Source organism: Oncorhynchus kisutch, linkage group LG13 (assembly GCF_002021735.2).
Source record: "Oncorhynchus kisutch isolate 150728-3 linkage group LG13, Okis_V2, whole genome shotgun sequence".
Taxonomy (NCBI): Eukaryota; Metazoa; Chordata; class Actinopteri; order Salmoniformes; family Salmonidae; genus Oncorhynchus; species Oncorhynchus kisutch.
In genome coordinates, this window is record NC_034186.2 from 67,902,310 (window position 1) to 67,920,791 (window position 18,482).

An 18,482-nucleotide genomic window follows, 5' to 3' on the forward strand; every position below is an offset into this window, starting at 1 on the left:
TTCTGGGTAACTATTATTAAGTACCTTACTGTGATTGTTTTCAATGGAAATGGTGGAGGGGAAAAAAATAAACAAAAATAGCTTCTTAGCAAAGAGCAATTTCTCATGCTAGAATTTTGCTAGGACTGTCTGGGAGTTGTCTGAGTGGAGAGGGTAAACCTGAAAACAAGCTGTTATTGGCAGAGAGCTTTGGAACTCATTGGTCTATTAACACATTTACAATTTCACAGTATTCTCTCTCACACGCAGGTCAATCTCATTTCTGATTGAACTGGGCCCTCTAAATTAGGTGGTTCATTTACAGTATCACAACCACCGCTGTAAATGTAGGATGTGGGAAATGAATGACTCAAATAGATAACATAAATCCCTTAGGCTGTACAAATATATAGAAATGTTCGGAAAAACTCAAATTCCAGCTTTATTTACATATTTTTTCAATTTCTTTGATGCCTGCCTACGATTTGGAACCGACGACAAATAGTCCATCCTTATCCTCCCACACACATCTTCAGCTACTCACAGCTTTGTTCACATTTCAAGGGTTAAAAAAAAAACTATTAGCCTCCAAGCGAAGAAAACATCTCCAAAAAGAGGAGAGAGAAAGCAGGAGAGACGAGGAGTCATACTGCTAGCTCAGCATGGGGTTCAGTGTATGAAAAATAACAGTCAGGCACTGGGCTCACTGTGCTACACAGGGAACAGCTTCAGTAACATCCAGTAGAATCAGTTCCATGCTGTGGGGAAATACAGACTGAAATCACTGACTGAATTCAGCTACAGGCCATGGAGGAAGTAACTTCAATATAAAACAGTCAGTGTACTCTGTAGGTAAAGCCTGGGAAACAGTGAACTACAACAGCCTTAATATGAGCCAGTCAGCTCAGCTCCAAGCAACAGGGGGAGAGCAATAGAGAAGACTGAATAATGTAGAGAGGATACTTCACTGAACTACATAGGCTACTGCATGTACAGAGGAAGGAGCAGATCAGCATAGCTAAGTTACAGCAGGGCACATATCCTAGTACAGGGGAGAACGCTTCAGCATCAACCAAGTCAGTGTATTCTCTGGTACTAGCCTGGTCCCAGAACCATTTGTGCTGGACACTGATCATAGGAGTTGGCAAGACAGTAGAAACAGATCTAGGACCAGGCTACGGGATAATGTCACCCCTCAGTATAATAACAAGTCTACAGTGAACATGATGTCCCCCATGAATGATGTGGCGCTCCTCCCTGTGTCAATTATTCCAACATATGTTGTGTGGAAAGACATTCCATTTGTAAGTACCAAAATGATATAGGTAATTATGGGAAACTTGTTTCTCATGAGAAGATGTCCAAAACTCCATGACTGTAGCTCAAACAGGGCAGGAGCTATGCTTGTTCGAATGTTGGCTTGGTGTGGGACAAAATGTCTAATTAGCAGAAAAACTAACAGGCAGAGCTTATAGAAATGTGTTGCTCATGAGGGGATGCATATAACAACACCTCACTCCATGACAGTAGCTCAAACGGGACAGGATATACTTGTTCAAAGTTTGGAATTTCAGTATATTACTACAGTACCCCCCTTGGGCCAATCAGTGTAATTGTGTACATGCCGGATCTCTATGGCAAGATCACCAAAGATTTACCAAAGTTTCACCAAATCGGGCCAGTGCTGTCTGAGATATTGCATGTGATGAATGTACTAAAGGACGGACACAGAGCTACAGTCCCCTTCCAGATTTCATTGTGGGGACAGTAATACTATACAAGACATGAGCCAGGTATTTGTCTATAGAGTGAAATCCTACTTTGCTACATTTTCTCTGATTTGTGAGAAGTAGTGGAAGGCAAGAGGGGCAAAAAGAGAGTGACTGGTCTAGTGCTGGAGATGACTATCTTGGACTTAAATGGATCATGGTGCATTACCTCCCCCAACCCCCGACCCTCCTCCCCCAACCTCCTCCCCAAAAACCTAGAGAAATAATGAAGGACTGAGCTAAGCTTAATAGGCTATCTTTAGGTAATAGCTTTTCAGTGTATTGAGCCGTTTGACAATCATGCAGAAAATGAGAGCAATACCCAGCTCCAAAACAGACCTGAGGGGTAGGTGATGGGAACAAAGAAATGAGAGAACGATGAGGGAGGGAGTGAGTGAGGGGGGGGGGGGGGGATATAGAACAGAAAATAAGGTGGAAAGTTTAACGTTTGGGTAGAGAGGATGGTGAATAGCCTTTTCACAGTTACGTGAAATGTACATAACATTAACACATTTTCCATCTTGAATAGCGGTAGGGAAGTATTTGTAATTGTATTCCTTAGTAGGCTACAGCTTTACCAACCTTCACCCATGACAAAGAGACAGGGACACTGCATTTCATACTGTACCTCTCTGTACTAGAGTACTGGACACCATCAAAGATTTACAGAGTCTAATATTGATTTGTACATCAAACCCTCATATAGATCTTTAAGGGTTGTTGGAGCTGAACTGTGCTGTTTGTGTTGTAGGGATTAACATCCAAACATGGACCAGTTGTTAAAGGTCATGAACCTGCTGAGAAATGCATAGCCAAGAGTCGACCTTAGTGACCCTATCATACATAACCCTCTCCTTCCCTTGAGAAGACCCTGACAATGATGAAGGTTGGGGGTAAATAAGTAGAAAACATTTAAATAAAAAACCGCCTAATATTAAAAGTGGTCCTCCAAATCCGGGGTAGTGACAGCCAAAATATTTATTAAAAAAAATATATTTCAATGATGAATGTCAAGATTTGTCTAGGTAGGTAGACTGAATTTCAAACCAATTATCTACAGTTTAATTCATCAACGATACTCTACCCCACTGCTCTCCGAGAGTGTGGATCTCTGGTTTCTATGGAGATGACCTGGATGCCTCTGGTGCAGGGGGTGGGGTCTGACTCACCTGGTGGGTAGTTGATCCTGTCTGCAGGGATGGAAAGGAGAGAGTCCACGATGGAAGACCTTCTCTGGAGGAGAACAGAGATCATCTCAAATCCCTCTGGGCCCAGCAGCTCAAACAGCTGGATGAGAGCGAGAGAGAGATTCAAAGAGAGATATGAGAGAGAGAGAGCGAGAGAGAGAGGGGGAGACGAAGAGAGATATGAGAGAGAGAGAGAGAGAGAGAGAGAGAGGGGGAGACGAAGAGAGATATGAGAGAGAGAGAGAGAGAGGGGGAGACGAAGAGAGATATGAGAGAGAGAGAGAGAGAGGGGGAGACGAAGAGAGATATGAGAGAGAGAGAGAGAGAGGGGGAGACGAAGAGAGATATGAGAGAGAGAGAGAGAGAGGGGGAGACGAAGAGAGATATGAGAGAGAGAGAGAGAGAGGGGGAGACGAAGAGAGATATGAGAGAGAGAGAGAGAGAGAGAGAGACGAAGAGAGATATGAGAGAGAGAGAGAGAGAGAGAGAGAGAGAGAGTGGGAGACATGGTGTGCTTAAGCCAAAAACACTAAAGCAGTAAACAAACACATCCTATGGTTCAAGCTCCACTCTCCCCTCCAAACACATGCTTGCAGTGCCAAGAATGAACACCTGGTGATTACCATGCCCAAAGTAAGTCTGGGCCTGAGACAGAATAATGCTGTGCCGCTTAGCCCCCCAAACACAGCCACCTGGCACTTAGCTGGCTGGGGACAGCAAAACAACAGTAAACCTGACTGGGAGGGAAGCGATCACTGAGCTAGGAGCTGGCTAGCACAGGAGAGAAACATACAGTATTAACCATAGGGGGTGAAAATGCTGTGTGCAACAGACACAAGGAGTATGTTTACACTAATACACAGTGTACAAAACATAAGAAAAAAATAATGTATTTTTTTAAACAATCTTTATTTAACTAGGCAAGTCAGTTAAGAACAAATTCTTATTTACAATGTTATTTACAATGGAGGGCCTAAAGGTTTAAGTGCCTTTGAACGGGGTATGGTAGTAGATGCTAGGCGCACCAGTTTGAGTATGTCAAGAACTGCAATGCTGCTGGGTTTTTCACGCTCAACCGTTTCCTGTGTGTATCAAGTAAGGTCCACCACCCAAAGGACATCCAGCCAACTTGACAACTGTGGGAAGCATTGGAGTCAACATCCCTGTGGAATGCTTTCGACACCTTGTAGAGTCCATGCCCTGATGAATTGAGGCTGTTCTGAGGGCAAAAGGGGGTGCAACTCAATATTAGGAAGGTGTTCCTATTGTTTAGTGAACCCAGTGTAATATATTAAACTGATTATGGCAGGATGCAGATTATGCAAGTCATGTAAACACTTTACTCTGCTTATCTTAAATCAACGTAAAGTCTATATCAAAGTAAGCATCCACCGAATAAAACACATAGTTTTCTAAGCAATCTGGAATTATTAGGACATGTAAACAGTTTAATCCATGTTCCAGCGATGTAATTGATCTGCACATTTACCAGCACCGGTAGCACAAGCCTCCCTCTTATACACGAGTGAAGTGAGTTTGGAAAAACAGAAAGTATGCATCTTAGAATTCATTTTCACATACAAACTTTATGTCCTAACTCAATTTGGCTTCACAAAAATAACATGATCGTTGTGGTAGAACGTTTATTTTTATTGCCGATGTTCTGTATTTATTTAAGTCCCATCAGGAAGACTGACTTCAGATGTGTCCATATAAACATGATTATTAGGGAAATCGTTTATGTGCATGTAACCGTACTCAACGAGACAACATCAAAACCCACATAGTACCTGACATTAGAAGATATGAGCAGTCTTGAATATATTCAGAATGTTTAATCCTGCATATTTTTTTTTTAGAAATAATAAAATATAATACAAAACTGATCATTCAATTCATGCGTCTCAGTTTGCAGATGGATAAATGGATGGTTGGATGGAAAGAGAGACTTTGCTCTTTTGCTTTTCCACATCCTCTGGGGACTTGGTTAGCCACCGCGGTAGGGGAGCCAAACACCAGACGTACAGGTCAGCCGCCCTCCTTTGTGAAGGGTAGTCTTTGTTTCTGTGAGCTGGGTCTTGGTTTTTATTCTGTCTCCAAAGTCCTTTCCCTCTCAGTGACTGGAGGGTCGTTCCATGTCGTTTCAGAAAGCAATGACATCCACAATCTCAGATTGTTCCGAAATCATTTCTGTAGTTAGAAACATAAGATTTGACAAATGCTTTGGAATCCTCATGTCTTACTCATTGCCAGAATTTTTTTAGGTCCAAATCGGATGTTATGTACCATATTTAATGAATTTGGGTGCAATCAATTTGCTTAATTTCTCAGAGATCAAATTATATTTGAACAAAATAATGGTGCAGGGTCTCCATCGCGCTCTAGTGACTCCTTGTGGCGGGCAGGGTGCATGCACACTGACTGCTGTCGTCAGCTGTACGGTGTTTCCTCCGACACATTGGTGTGGCTGGCTTCTGGGTTAAGCGAGCATTGTGTCAAGAAGCAGTTTGACTTGGCAGGGTCGTGTTTCGGAGGAGGATTGGCTCTCAACCTTCGCCTTTCCCGAGTCCGTACGGGAGTTTCAGCGAAGGGACAAGACTAACTACCAATTGGATGTCACAGAATTATCTGTAAACTTCTGTTTCTTACTACAGAAATGATTTCAGAACAATCTGAGGTGGTGGGTGTTGAAATCCTTGTGCTTTTTGAGGTGGAATGACCCCGGGACTGTGTTGTTATTGTTGTTCTGTTTTTCACCTGCTGCCCGGAGAAAATATTTTTTTTTATGGGCACTCATGAATTCTGTCCTTGAAGTTCATTGGATCCTCTCAGCCTAGAAGGAAAGGTGAGGAGGACAGAGGAGTCCACTGGGAGTGAGAGACAGTTTTCCCCTCAGAAGGAAGGAGCTCACAGACCTAACCACCCTGAAGGGTTTTTTCTTTTTACCTTTAAGTCTGGATGAGGCTGATATATTAGGTGAACTGTAAACCATAGATTGTTCTAGAAAACACATAGGCAACTAACAGTGTCCACATAGAGCACTGGTTATAATACAAATGTTGCATGAGACTGCCATGCAAGCAGCACACCCGCATACAGTATGTCTTAGCGCAGTCAAAACTATGAATATAATTACTCATCAAGTCTATATCCTGGTGCTTTAATGGAGCTACAGCTCTTTTCACAACCACCAAAAACATACCTTTAAAACCAAGCTCTCTTTCTCAAGCCACTGCTATTGCAGCAAATGTCATCATTCCAGGGGTACAAATGAGAGGTAATAAAATAAAATAAAAAGCGGGGGTTTATCCTCTGTCACATGTAATGGTACAGACCCTTTAAACATTGCTGTTGAATTTGGAGTCACTCGCAGAGAGGTGCGTGGAGTGCACACACACAAAGGGCACTCCACATCTAAAGATGTCAGTAGGAGAGTTGGCTTCCAAATGTCAGCTACGTGAAGAACATTAGAAGAGAATGTAGACTCAGGTATTAGTAAAACCTACACTGTCTGCTGTGTAGAGAAGGAAAGAGAAAGGGAGGGAGAAGGACTCAAGAGGACAGAATGAGACACTGTTCATCTAATTCAGGAGTGAAAGTTATGGATAAAATCTCATTGTCAGAGGTCTCAGCATGTGGGCTACGGGAAGGAGAGTGCGGTGGCCTACGGGAAGGAGAGTGCGGTGGCCTACGGGAAGGAGAGTGCGGTGGCCTACGGGAAGGAGAGTGCGGTGGCCTACGGGAAGGAGAGTGCGGTGGCCTACGGGAAGGAGAGTGCGGTGGCCTACGGGAAGGAGAGTGCGGTGGCCTACGGGAAGGAGCGTGCGGTGGCCTACGGGAAGGAGAGTGCGGTGGCCTACGGGAAGGAGCGTGCGGTGGCCTACGGGAAGGAGAGTGCGGTGGCCTACCGGAAGGAGAGTGCGGTGGCGAGAGTGCGGTGGCCTACGGGAAGGAGAGTGCGGTGGCCTACGGGAAGGAGAGTGCGGTGGCCTACGGGAAGGAGAGTGCGGTGGCCTACGGGAAGGAGAGTGCGGTGGCCTACGGGAAGGAGAGTGCGGTGGCCTACGGGAAGGAGAGTGCGGTGGCCTACGGGAAGGAGCGTGCGGTGGCCTACGGGCAGGAGCGTGCGGTGGCCTGCAGGAGCGTGCGGTGGCCTGCAGGAGCGTGCGGTGGCCTGCAGGAGCGTGCGGTGGCCTGCAGGAGCGTGCGGTGGCCTGCAGGAGCGTGCGGTGGCCTGCAGGAGCGTGCGGTGGCCTACAGAGGGCACTCTAACCCTGATCTTTAACTGCTAACACACACGCATGCAGACACACACCTCGTTTAGACTAGATGCTGGATAGCGGGGTAGAGGAGAACAAGCAGAACAGAGAGCCACTAATAAATTATATGAATTAAGGTGTGTGGCGACCTTGTGTTTTTGTGGGCTGCAGGGGCGCGAGGGAGAGAGTGAGAACGACTCTAAATTAAGGACCTGTATAAGAAATGGGAGCTCTGCCCAGAGCCTCATCAATTCATCCTCTCCTCTCCTCTGTCACAACCTGGCATCTCTCCCTCCCCCTCGCTCTCGCTCTGTAAGTGTGTTATTTTCTTGTGGAAGAAGTGAACAACATGTCCCAATAACACCATGGTTCAGCACAGACTAAGTGCTGCCTTAATTGCCTGTTGTTGCCCAGTACTTGTAGCCCAGTTCTTGTAGCTAGTTTTGATTCATTGGTAACTGCGCAAATCCTTTCCACATACACTAAACCCCAAGGTCTTTCCACCCTCTAAAAACCTGAGAGAATCTCAGACATTAAACATTGAACCTGAACACTTTCACTTATTGTGTGGCATACAATACCGCTGCCTTTATCCTAGTGTGCATGTCAGGCATACCGCAGCCTTTATCCTGGTGTGCATGTCAGGCCTACTACCGCAGCCTTTATCCTGGTGTGCAATGTCAGGCCTACTACCGCAGCCTTTATCCTGGTGTGCATGTCAGGCCTACTACCACAGCCTTTATCCTGGTGTGCATGTCAGGCCTACTACCACAGCCTTTATCCTGGTGTGCATGCCAGGCCTACCGCAGTTTTTATCCTGGTGTGCATGCCAGGCATACCGCAGCCCTTATCCTGGTGTGCACGCCAGGCATACCGCAGCCCTTATCCTGGTGTGCACGCCAGGCATACCGCAGCCCTTATCCTGGTGTGCACGCCAGGCATACCGCAGCCTTTATCCTGGTGTGTATGCCAGGCATACCGCAGCCTTTATCCTGGTGTGCATGCCAGGCCTACCGCAGCCTTTATCCTGGTGTGCATGCCAGGCCTACCGCAGCCTTTATCCTGGTGTGCATGCCAGGCCTACCGCAGCCTTTATCCTGGTGTGCATGCCAGGCCTACCGCAGCCTTTATCCTGGTGTGCATGTCAGGCCTACCGCAGCCTTTATCCTGGTGTGCATGCCAGGCCTACCGCAGCCTTTATCCTGGTGTGCATGTCAGGCCTAACGCAGCCTTTATCCTGGTGTGCATGTCAGGCCTACCGCAGTCTTTATCCTGGTGTACATGTCAGGCCTACCGCAGCCTTTATCCTGGTGTGCATGTCAGGCATACTGCAGCCTTTATCCTGGTGTGCATGTCAGGCCTACCGCAGTCTTTATCCTGGTGTACATGTCAGGCCTACCGCAGTCTTTATCCTGGTGTGCATGTCAGGCATACTGCAGCCTTTCTAGGTGATGGGGCCTGCCTGGAGAAGCAGTAAGATCTTCCTCCTCTCCTACAATGTTAAGGTCAGCTCTCCAGAGCTCTCCAAACGTCATCTTTAGCATGAGACACGCACCACGTCAACCTCACACACCCTGAGCTAAAGGCCAAGGTTGACCTGCCATGGAGACGAGGTCCAAAGTGGATGTGGTCTGACCTGGGGTTTAAACCCCCAGAGGCCAGCTGGCTAAGTTCAAGGAATAACTTGGTTTGGGTCGGCACAATAGTGTGAAAAGGGTAAAGGTGGTGTGTAAAGGTGGTGTGAGAGGGTGCTGCTCACCTCATTCTGCAGCTCGTCATCACTCTTGGTGGAGGCCAGCATCTCAAACAGGGAGGTGCACAGTTCCTCAGGGCTGGAGGAGATCATGTTGCCTCCGTTCAGGTACTTCTCCACCTCCCCTCTCAGGATGGTCCCATCCCCAGAGCTCTGAGCCACTCCCAGGCTTAGCCTGCCTCCATCCGCCTCTCCCCCATTACCCCTGCGACCTTGGTGGTTGTTGAGGAAGCTGTGGAAGTCCAGGCCTCCTCCAGGGGTCTCGTCCTCAGGGCCCCCCACCCAGGGCAGGGCCTCCTGGGGGTCCAGGGTGTAACAGTCATAGGAGAAGGTGATGTTGCGTCCAAAGGCCGAGCCGCGCTGAGGGGCGCGACAGGAGCTCTGGGAACGAACAAACTCCTCCACCTGTAAAACATGAATAAATAAATAAGGAAATGATGATGGTAGAATAATAAAATACTAGGAAGAAAATGTATAAACCAAAAAGTAACTGTTGTAATATTTTATTTGAAGTAGACCTATATATAGTCAGTATTACAGTTGTCCCACCTGGGACTCTCCCAGAGGGGCCACAGCCCGGGACACAGCAGCACAGGAGGCGTCAGCTGCCGAGGAGGGGAAGGGCCCAAACATCTGCTTGATGGCCCTCGTCTCCTCGTGACCCACATGGTCCTTGTTGTGGAACGTCTCAAACAGGAAGACAGCAGCACTCTCAATGGTGTCCTGGCCATGCTCTATCCCCACTGCCAGAGACATGGGGAAACGAGAAGATATTTAATTAGCTAGATACCATCATTTATTATTCGGCCAGTTTCTTCAGTCCCACTCTTCAACCGAGGCAATATGGGCTGCCATCAGCATCACAAATATGCTGACACGGATGATGATCATTGTGATTATCAGAAAACCCACTACCATTACTATTACCATTAGTGATACCTAGCCGGCTAGTGGCTACAGCAATGTGACATTTCTTGCTGCACTGCTGTATGTTCCAAGCAGTAAAACACTAGCCTTGTCTAGCCTTGTCTAGCACTGCTCCTCAGAGAAATGAAAGACGGAAAAGAGCACTTTCTAAAAGACACGTGTCCTCTCTCCGTAGCTCATTTAGAGGGAATCGGGACTAATTGTCCAAAAGAGAAGAGAGGGAGAGAGAGGGGAGAAAGAGAGCGAGCGAGCGAAAGATAAAGGGTCATACTTAGAGGCAGAGATACAGATGAAAAGGATTTAAGCCAATTAAAATGGCCTAAAAGCATCTCACTCTCCACTGTGTGTGTCAGGGCACGATGGATGTTTTTCATCTTCATTCTCAGTGGGATATGGAGCTTTACTTTATTCTCTACGCTCTAGGTAGAGACAGGCTAAGGGCACATTAAAAGGACAAAAATTGCATGGTCAAGAACCTTTCAAAAATATCCCAAACATGTGTGTATTATCACGGAAGGCTCTCTAGACTTTCAATGATGAAGACAAAAAATAGAGTAGTGGCAAACAGAAAGAAAATAAATTGAACAAAATTGGCTTTTTTTCTCATAAACATGCGCTTTTATCACATTGTTTCAAGGAGGTAGGCAGGCCATAATGCTTCTCTTGGCGAGCTCTTAGACAGCATTTCAAAGTACATATGACTGTACAACATGGTTTCAGTGACCTACTGCATGTCTCTATTGTTAGAATGTACTGTACACTTATTTTCTGACAACATCCTGACATTCTCCACTAAAACACCTCAGCAAAGGAACCTGCATCAAGCTCTACACTATATTATGCATCTTTCAGAGATACTGGCCCTGGCCTGATTCTCTGTTGAAAGGCTCTTGTATGACACCCCCAGGCAGTCAGCCTCTACTAGCTATCCTGAGCTCTTGATCCCCCACATACATGTAGCTGCTGTTAAAACCCCAGGCTTGTTCTTAATTTGTCTTCCCTCGATTCCTTGTGTCCTCTCTCCTCATCACCTTCTCAAAACACGTTCCTCTGGGGCCTCCTGAGTGGCGCAGTGGTCTAGGGCACTGCATCGAGGTGCCACCAGAGACCCTGGGTCCGAGCCCTGGCTCTGTCGCAGCCGGGAGGTCCATGGGGCGAAGCACAATTGGCCTAGCGTCGTCTGGGTTAGGAAGGGTTTGGCCGGTAGGAAAATCCTTGTCTCATCAGTGCACGCTAACCAGGTCGCCAGGTGCACGGTGTTTCCTCCGACACATTGGTGTGGCTGGCTTCCGGGTTGGATGCGCGCGGTGTTAAGAAGCAGTGCGGCTTGGTTGGGTTGTGTTTCGGAGGATGCATGGCTTTCGACCTTCGTCTCTCCCGAGCCCGTACGGGAGTTGTAGCGATGAGACAAGATAGTAACTACTAACAATTGGATACTACAAAATTGGGGGGTAAAGGGGGTAAGATTCACACACAAAAAATAATAATAAATAAATCAATTTTAAAAACACATTCCTCTAATGCGTTTTGAGAAGGTGAGGAGAGGGGACGTGAGGAATCGAGGAGAGAGGACGTGAGAAATCGAGGAGAGACAAATTTAGGGAGCCTCAAAGATGCCTTCTCATGTGTCCTGCAGGGCCTCAGTCTCTTCCTGTACACTACAGAGGTGCTCTGCCCGGGGGTTAGGGGGACAGAGGGGTGTGTGTGTGTGTGAGAGAGAGAGATCCCCCCCCCATCAGGCAGTATCAGAATAGTAATAAGAGCAGTAGGAGTTGTCCGTGTGTTGCACCACTGTACGACTTCTGGAGGAGTTGTGGGGGATTTGCATCTAATCTAATTATAAGTCATATCAGGAAATCTGAATGTCGTTGTGGGGCGGTCCCTGCAGTTCCTTTTGGTGGAGCAAGCTCTCCATAGGAGGTTGAATCCCAACAGTGGAGGGGAGGCTCAGTGCTTTGTCTTGAGGCTAAAAACTATAGAGGACAATTGCACATTTTGACGGCGAGGAAATATAATACATTTAAGTGCGGCCCTTCGGACCTCGGTGAAGACCAAATGCAGCCCTCGAGGCAAAATTTGTTTGACACCCCTGGCTTAGTGTATATCATCCAAGCCAATGAGTTGATTACCTATCACCTATCAGTGTTTAACCTATATTAATTTAGTGCTGGCGCCCCATGGAATGGACAACCCCATGAGTCAGCCCATTTAAAGGTTATAATTCTTTAAAAGGAAACATTTCATTTCAGATGGTGTCTACAAAACAAATGTCTTTGCCACTGCTTGGAATAGTCCTAGGGAAAACACGGTCTATTCACCCTCGCAGATAACATAACATTAAAATTGTGCTCTATGACTGAAAGTGCATCCCTGCCATTCAAGCGAGTTGATTACCTATCTGCTTGGCAGCCTGTAGGATGCTCTTCAGCTCCTGTGCTGCAGCCTGCTGCTCTGCCTTCTCCAGGTGCTGAGTGAAGAACTGGACTATCTTCTGCCATGTCAGGCCCTCTCTGGAGAACAGCTCCTGCCTCTTCAGACGCTTGGTCTAACATAAGACAAACAGACAGCAAGGGGATAAAGTTACAGATTTATCATGACATAGTCTGATATTGGATGCACAGTGACCTCTCTCTGCATATCCCTCTATATCACACACAAACACACAGCAGAGGGTAATTCTAAGTCCTTTTCATAACTCAAAGACATAGCGCAGCAGCATATGCTAAGTTCCTTGCATAGCGAGCGACTTTGAAATAAGCCTTTCCTTTAGCATTGGGTATTAGTGCTCATCAGGTCAGGGGGTTCAGTGCAAGGAGGTCCGGCAGCAGTATTAACACCATGCCTTTATTACAATCAGCACTTCCATGTCCTATAGAACTAAAGAATTTTAACTGATAATCTCCCAGCGACCCTCATTAGTCCCTCTTTTCCCTCAAGCAGCAGTTCTCACACTGTGGAGGATTTAGCAATGGGAGAACAGGGCAAGAGGTGGTGGTCTGAGGACCAGGCCCAATTTCCTCCTAAGCAGAGTATCTCAATACACACCAACAACTTAACAAGCCCCCGATCAGAATGAGAGAGGAGAAAATAGGGGAATAGAGGCAGAGGCAAAGATTAGAATATATTGTGAAATGGGCGAGAGAGAGCGGATTAAAGAAGATAACAGGAAAAGAGAGGTAGCATGGTAAATGGGAGAAAGCTGGAGAAAGCAATATCAAGGAGGGAAGTGAGTGAAAAAAACACTACAAGTAGCCTGTGTTCACAACAGTCCAAAGCATCCTCCACAATTAGCTTAATTCACATACGTAATCAGCTCCACCTCCCTCTTATAATAAAGCAGGGCGGTGAATTTCTAGGGACCTCAAGATGCGATATCACAATACTACGGTGCCAATATGATATGTATTGTGAATCGATACTGTGATTTTATCGCGATTCAATGTTACAAACCTATTTCTCACCCAATGTCTTCTGCAGAGGTTCAAGAGAGAGCAATGAGAAAACGAGTTTTGATCATGGGCATAAGTGATGAAAACAAATTGGCTCCATATTTAAAAAGAAGATAGATAAGCTTTGAAGGAAAAATACTGGAGTTTTGGTGCTGGCACAGCCAGACTAGGGATAAAATAACATTGCGATATTGTTAAATTGCCATAGTGTCCATTCACAAAGGTTAGTCAGATATGGTCTATAATGTAACTTGCTTTGAGTTAGCCTTACCTTCAGATCATATACTTCTTCAGTGAAGTCTTCCTGCTTGCTGACAGTAGAGAAAGAGCGCAGGGCGCCGGTGAGCCGGGGTGGAGACATTGGTTGCCTACCACTCTGTGGTCCATAAGATTCTACCAAACACAGTATATTTCTGATCTGAAAGTTAAAAAAATATTCACATTTAGGGTATAAAATCAAATAGCGGAGTAAACAAAACAATACATTTTCCCTCACCACCAACAAAGAGACTTGATTTGTTTTCAATTGAAAGATAAGGTTACGTAGATGCTGTCATAACTGAAGAGTTGGGTAAACAATTTAGGTAACGTAGCTAAATGCTTGGTCTGACAGCCTGTCAACTCCATGGACAGCTAGCTAACGTTATCTAACTCTGGCTAGCATCATAAATTAGTTAGCTAGCTCAGCTGACAATGCATGTCGTGGCTAACAATAATACAGCCACTTGTCAAAACGAGTCTTTGAAAGAAATGCTGTAATTTCAATGTCAACAACGTGACTTTGTAGAGATGAATAGAATAGTTAACATGAGCTAACTAGCTAGCTTAGCACAGTTGGAGGGAGACCAAATGGAGAGACTTGCGTTAGCTAACAGCTAACGTTAGCTGCTCAATTTAACACGTCTCCCGATACAATGCAATGGCCACAAATGCAGGACAGTGTGATACTTGTCATCATAATAATACGAACAAAGAGTATGGATAAATTGTACCTGTACTCGTAACGACAGCAAGGACTTAATACTCACGTTTCTACACTTTCAGAAGCGTTTACGTCAGATGGTCCGTCAAAGGTGGAGTAGTGGGTATTGTAGTACATTTATGGATACTTGTAGGCCTGTAGACATGGAAAGGACTACAATATCCATATTAATCAATACAAAAGCAAGGCATCAGTAATCGATTTGTGAGAGAGAAATCAGCGAACTACAGGTATTTATGACAATTATATTTGCCTACAGTATCATCAAAGATACTGATAACTAACTCCTTTAATTTTTGGGGCTATGAAACGGGTCCCTTCGTGGAAAGGTTTGGGAACCCCTGGAGTTGGGGAATAATAGAAGAATGTATTACAGCTTTCTAGCTATGAGTGTATTAATCAGTGATGATAACTGGTCTGTGGGTCAAAGGTTGGCCCATAAGCCGCGTTCAGGTTCTAGTCAGAACTAGGAAACTCTGACATTTCTGACTTGCTGACTGGTTGTAGGAAAAGTTTCCTTGTTCCAGCTAGCAAAATGACCTCTGTGGTAAACACAGATTTAGGAGATCCTATATGCTTTGTTCTATGAGAAATATCCATCAGCTAACGTAACTTTTGTGAATTCTGAATCATTTACAGTATGTAATCAAAACAAGCACATAAAAGCACATAAGGCTTCATAATTCATAAAGTTAATGTTAATTGCGTGACATCATCTTTTATTTAATTTATTTATTTCAACTTTATTTAACCAGGTAGGCTAGTTGAGAACAAGTTCTCATTTGCAACTGGGACCTGGCCAAGATAAAGCGTAGCAATTCGACACATACAACAACACAGAGTTACACATGGAATAAACAAAACATACAGTCAATAATACAGTAGAACAAAAGAAAACAAAAAGTATATATACCGTGAGTGCAAATGAGGTGAGTTAAGGAAATTAATAGGCCATAGTGGCGAAGTAATTACAATATAGCAATTAAACACTGGAATGGTAGATCGGCAGAAGATGAATGTGCAGGTAGAGATACTGGGGTGGAAAGGAGCAAAATAAATAAATACCAGTATGGGGATGAGGTAGGTAGATAGATGGGCTGTTTACAGATAGGCTAAGTACACGTGCAGTGATCTGTAAACTGCTCTGACAGCTGGTGCTTAAAGCTAGTGAGGGAGATGTGAGTCTCCAGCTTCAGAGATTTTTGCAATTCGTTCCAGTCATGGGCAGCAGAGAACTGGAAGGAAAGACGACCAAAGGAGGAATTGGCTTTGGGGGTGACCAGTGAGATATACCTGCTGGAGCGTGTGCTACGAGTGGGCGCTGCTATGGTGACCAGTGAGCTGAGATAAGGCGGGGCTTTACCTAGCAGACACTTGTAGATAACCTGTAGCCAGTGGGTTTGGCGACGAGTATGAAGCGAGGGCCAACCAACGAGAGCGTACAGGTCGCAATGGTGGGTAGTGTATGGGGCTTTCATGACAAAACTGATGGCACTGTGATAGACTGCATCCAGTTTGTTGAGTAGAGTGTTGGAGGCTATTTTATAGATGACATCACCAAAGTCGAGGATCGGTAGGATGGTCAGTTTTACGAGGGTATGTTTGGCAGCATGAGTGATGGATGCTTTGTTGCGATATAGGAAGCCGATTCTAGATTTAATTTTGGATTGGAGTGTCTAACCAAACACCCAGGTATTTGTAGTTGTCCACGTATTCTAAGGCAGGTGCGGGCAGCGATCGATTGAAAAGCATGCATTTAGTTTTACTTCAATCTCATAGAACAAAACGTATAAAATCACCTAAACCGGTGTTAAAGATATTCTCCTGTACTTGTGTATACTTTTTAGCCAGTAGTTCTGAAAGTAGTGTCCACGAGCCAAAAGTGGTCCCTGAAAATTGTGTACTATGTCACAAATGTGCAGATATGTGCACCACTTCATTACTCTCTCTTTCGCTCTACTGTGCGTGCCACTTGCTAGATGTCACTCAAATGGTGAAGGGCTGAAACTCAAATTGCTAAGGGGCTGGCCCACGTAGGGGTAAATGTAGGAAAAATGGCGTCACACAGCTTCCAGAAAAAAGTTGCTTTCAAACTAGGGATTCCTTGGCTAATTGAGGTAAAACAGTTATTCAGCTCAAAGATTAGGACTACAAGCTGGTGAGCTATATTAAGGCCCAGCAGTAGGCTGCTTATACAGTTACAGTGCCTTGCGAAAGTATTCGGCCCCCTTGAACTTTGCGACCTTTTGCCACATTTCAGGCTTCAAACATAAAGATATAAAACTGTATTTTTTTGTGAAGAACCAACAACAAGTGGGACACAATCATGAAGTGGAACGACATTTATTGGATATTTCAAACTTTTTTTAAACAAATCAAAAACTGAAAAATTGGGCGTGCAAAATTATTCAGCCCCCTTAAGTTAATACTTTGTAGCGCCACCTTTTGCTGCGATTACAGCTGTAAGTCGCTTGGGGTATGTCTCTATCAGTTTTGCACATCGAGAGACTGACATTTTTTCCCATTCCTCCTTGCAAAACAGCTCGAGCTCAGTGAGGTTGGATGGAGAGCATTTGTGAACAGCAGGTTTCAGTTCTTTCCACAGATTCTTGATTGGATTCAGGTCTGGACTTTGACTTGGCCATTCTAACACCTGGATATGTTTATTTTTGAACCATTCCATTGTAGATTTTGCTTTATGTTTTGGATCATTGTCTTGTTGGAAGACAAATCTCTGTCCCAGTCTCAGGTCTTTTGCAGACTCCATCAGGTTTTCTTCCAGAATGGTCCTGTATTTGGCTCCATCCATCTTCCCATCAATTTTAACCATCTTCCCTGTCCCTGCTGAAGAAAAGCAGGCCCAAACCATGATGCTGCCACCACCATGTTTGACAGTGGGGATGGTGTGTTCAGGGTGATGAGCTGTGTTGCTTTTACGCCAAACATAACGTTTTGCATTGTTGCCAAAAAGTTCAATTTTGGTTTCATCTGACCAGAGCACCTTCTTCCACATGTTTGGTGTGTCTCCCAGGTGGCTTGTGGCAAACTTTAAACTACACTTTTTATGGATATCTTTAAGAAATGGCTTTCTTCTTGCCACTCTTCCATAAAGGCCAGATTTGTGCAATATACGACTGATTGTTGTCCTATGGACAGAGTCTCCCACCTCAGCTGTAGATCTCTGCAGTTCATCCAGAGTGATCATGGGCCTCTTGGCTGCATCTCTGATCAGTCTTCTCCTTGTATGAGCTGAAAGTTTAGAGGGACGGCCAGGTCTTGGTAGATTTGCAGTGGTCTGATACTCCTTCCATTTCAATATTATCGCTTGCACAGTGCTCCTTGGGATGTTTAAAGCTTGGGAAATCTTTTTGTATCCAAATCCGGCTTTAAACTTCTTCACAACAGTATCTTGGACCTGCCTGGTGTGTTCCTTGTTCTTCATGATGCTCTCTGCGCTTTTAACGGACCTCTGAGACTATCACAGTGCAGGTGCATTTATACGGAGACTTGATTACACACAGGTGGATTGTATTTATCATCATTAGTCATTTAGGTCAACATTGGATCATTCAGAGATCCTCACTGAACTTCTGGAGAGAGTTTGCTGCACTGAAAGTAAAGGGGCTGAATAATTTTGCACGCCCAATTTCTCAGTTTTTGATTTGTTAAAAAAGTTTGAAATATCCAATAAATGTCGTTCCACTTCATGATTGTGTCCCACTTGTTGTTGATTCTTCACAAAAAAATACAGTTTTATATCTTTATGTTTGAAGCCTGAAATGTGGCAAAAGGTCACAAAGTTCAAGGGGGCCGAATACTTTCGCAAGGCACTGTAAATGGGATACATTCCAATCTGCTCATAATTCTGCTCATAAATTCCCCCATACTTGGTTTGAACCCCGGCGGGACATAGGCCTACTTCGAAGTGAGTTCAATGGAGATAACAAACAATCTTGTTTCAATCTTTCACTGTAAACCAAATGCATGCTTTTCAACCGGTCGCTGCCTGCACCTGCATGCCCGACTAGCATCACCACCCTGGATGGTTCCGACCTAGAATATGTGGACGTCTATAAGTACCTAGGTGTCTGGCTAGACTGCAAACTCTCCTTCCAGACTCATATCAAACATCTCCAATCGAAAATCAAATCAAGAGTCGGCTTTCTATTCCGCAACA

The 18,482-nt window shown here is 45.1% G+C and overlaps 1 protein-coding gene across 2 annotated transcripts in view; it reads right to left on the reverse strand.

Annotated features, from left to right (window-relative positions):
• Positions 1-14,471, reverse strand: part of ascc3 (activating signal cointegrator 1 complex subunit 3) — a 142,490-nt gene extending 128,019 nt beyond the window's left edge. Inside the window, exons 1-6 of one of the 2 annotated variants that reach the window (XM_031787055.1) lie at positions 14,352-14,471; positions 13,595-13,741; positions 12,269-12,419; positions 9,497-9,690; positions 8,954-9,352; positions 2,918-3,035 (exon numbers count right to left, since the gene is read on the reverse strand). In XM_031787055.1, coding sequence (XP_031642915.1) covers positions 2,918-3,035; positions 8,954-9,352; positions 9,497-9,690; positions 12,269-12,419; positions 13,595-13,684 — 952 coding nt within the window. In that variant the 5' untranslated portion in view covers positions 13,685-13,741; positions 14,352-14,471. Of the gene's footprint in view, positions 1-2,917; positions 3,036-8,953; positions 9,353-9,496; positions 9,691-12,268; positions 12,420-13,594; positions 13,742-14,315 lie in introns of both variants that reach the window. The other variant, XM_031787056.1, reaches the window with a different exon arrangement.
• Between the last annotated feature and the right edge of the window lie 4,011 nt (positions 14,472-18,482).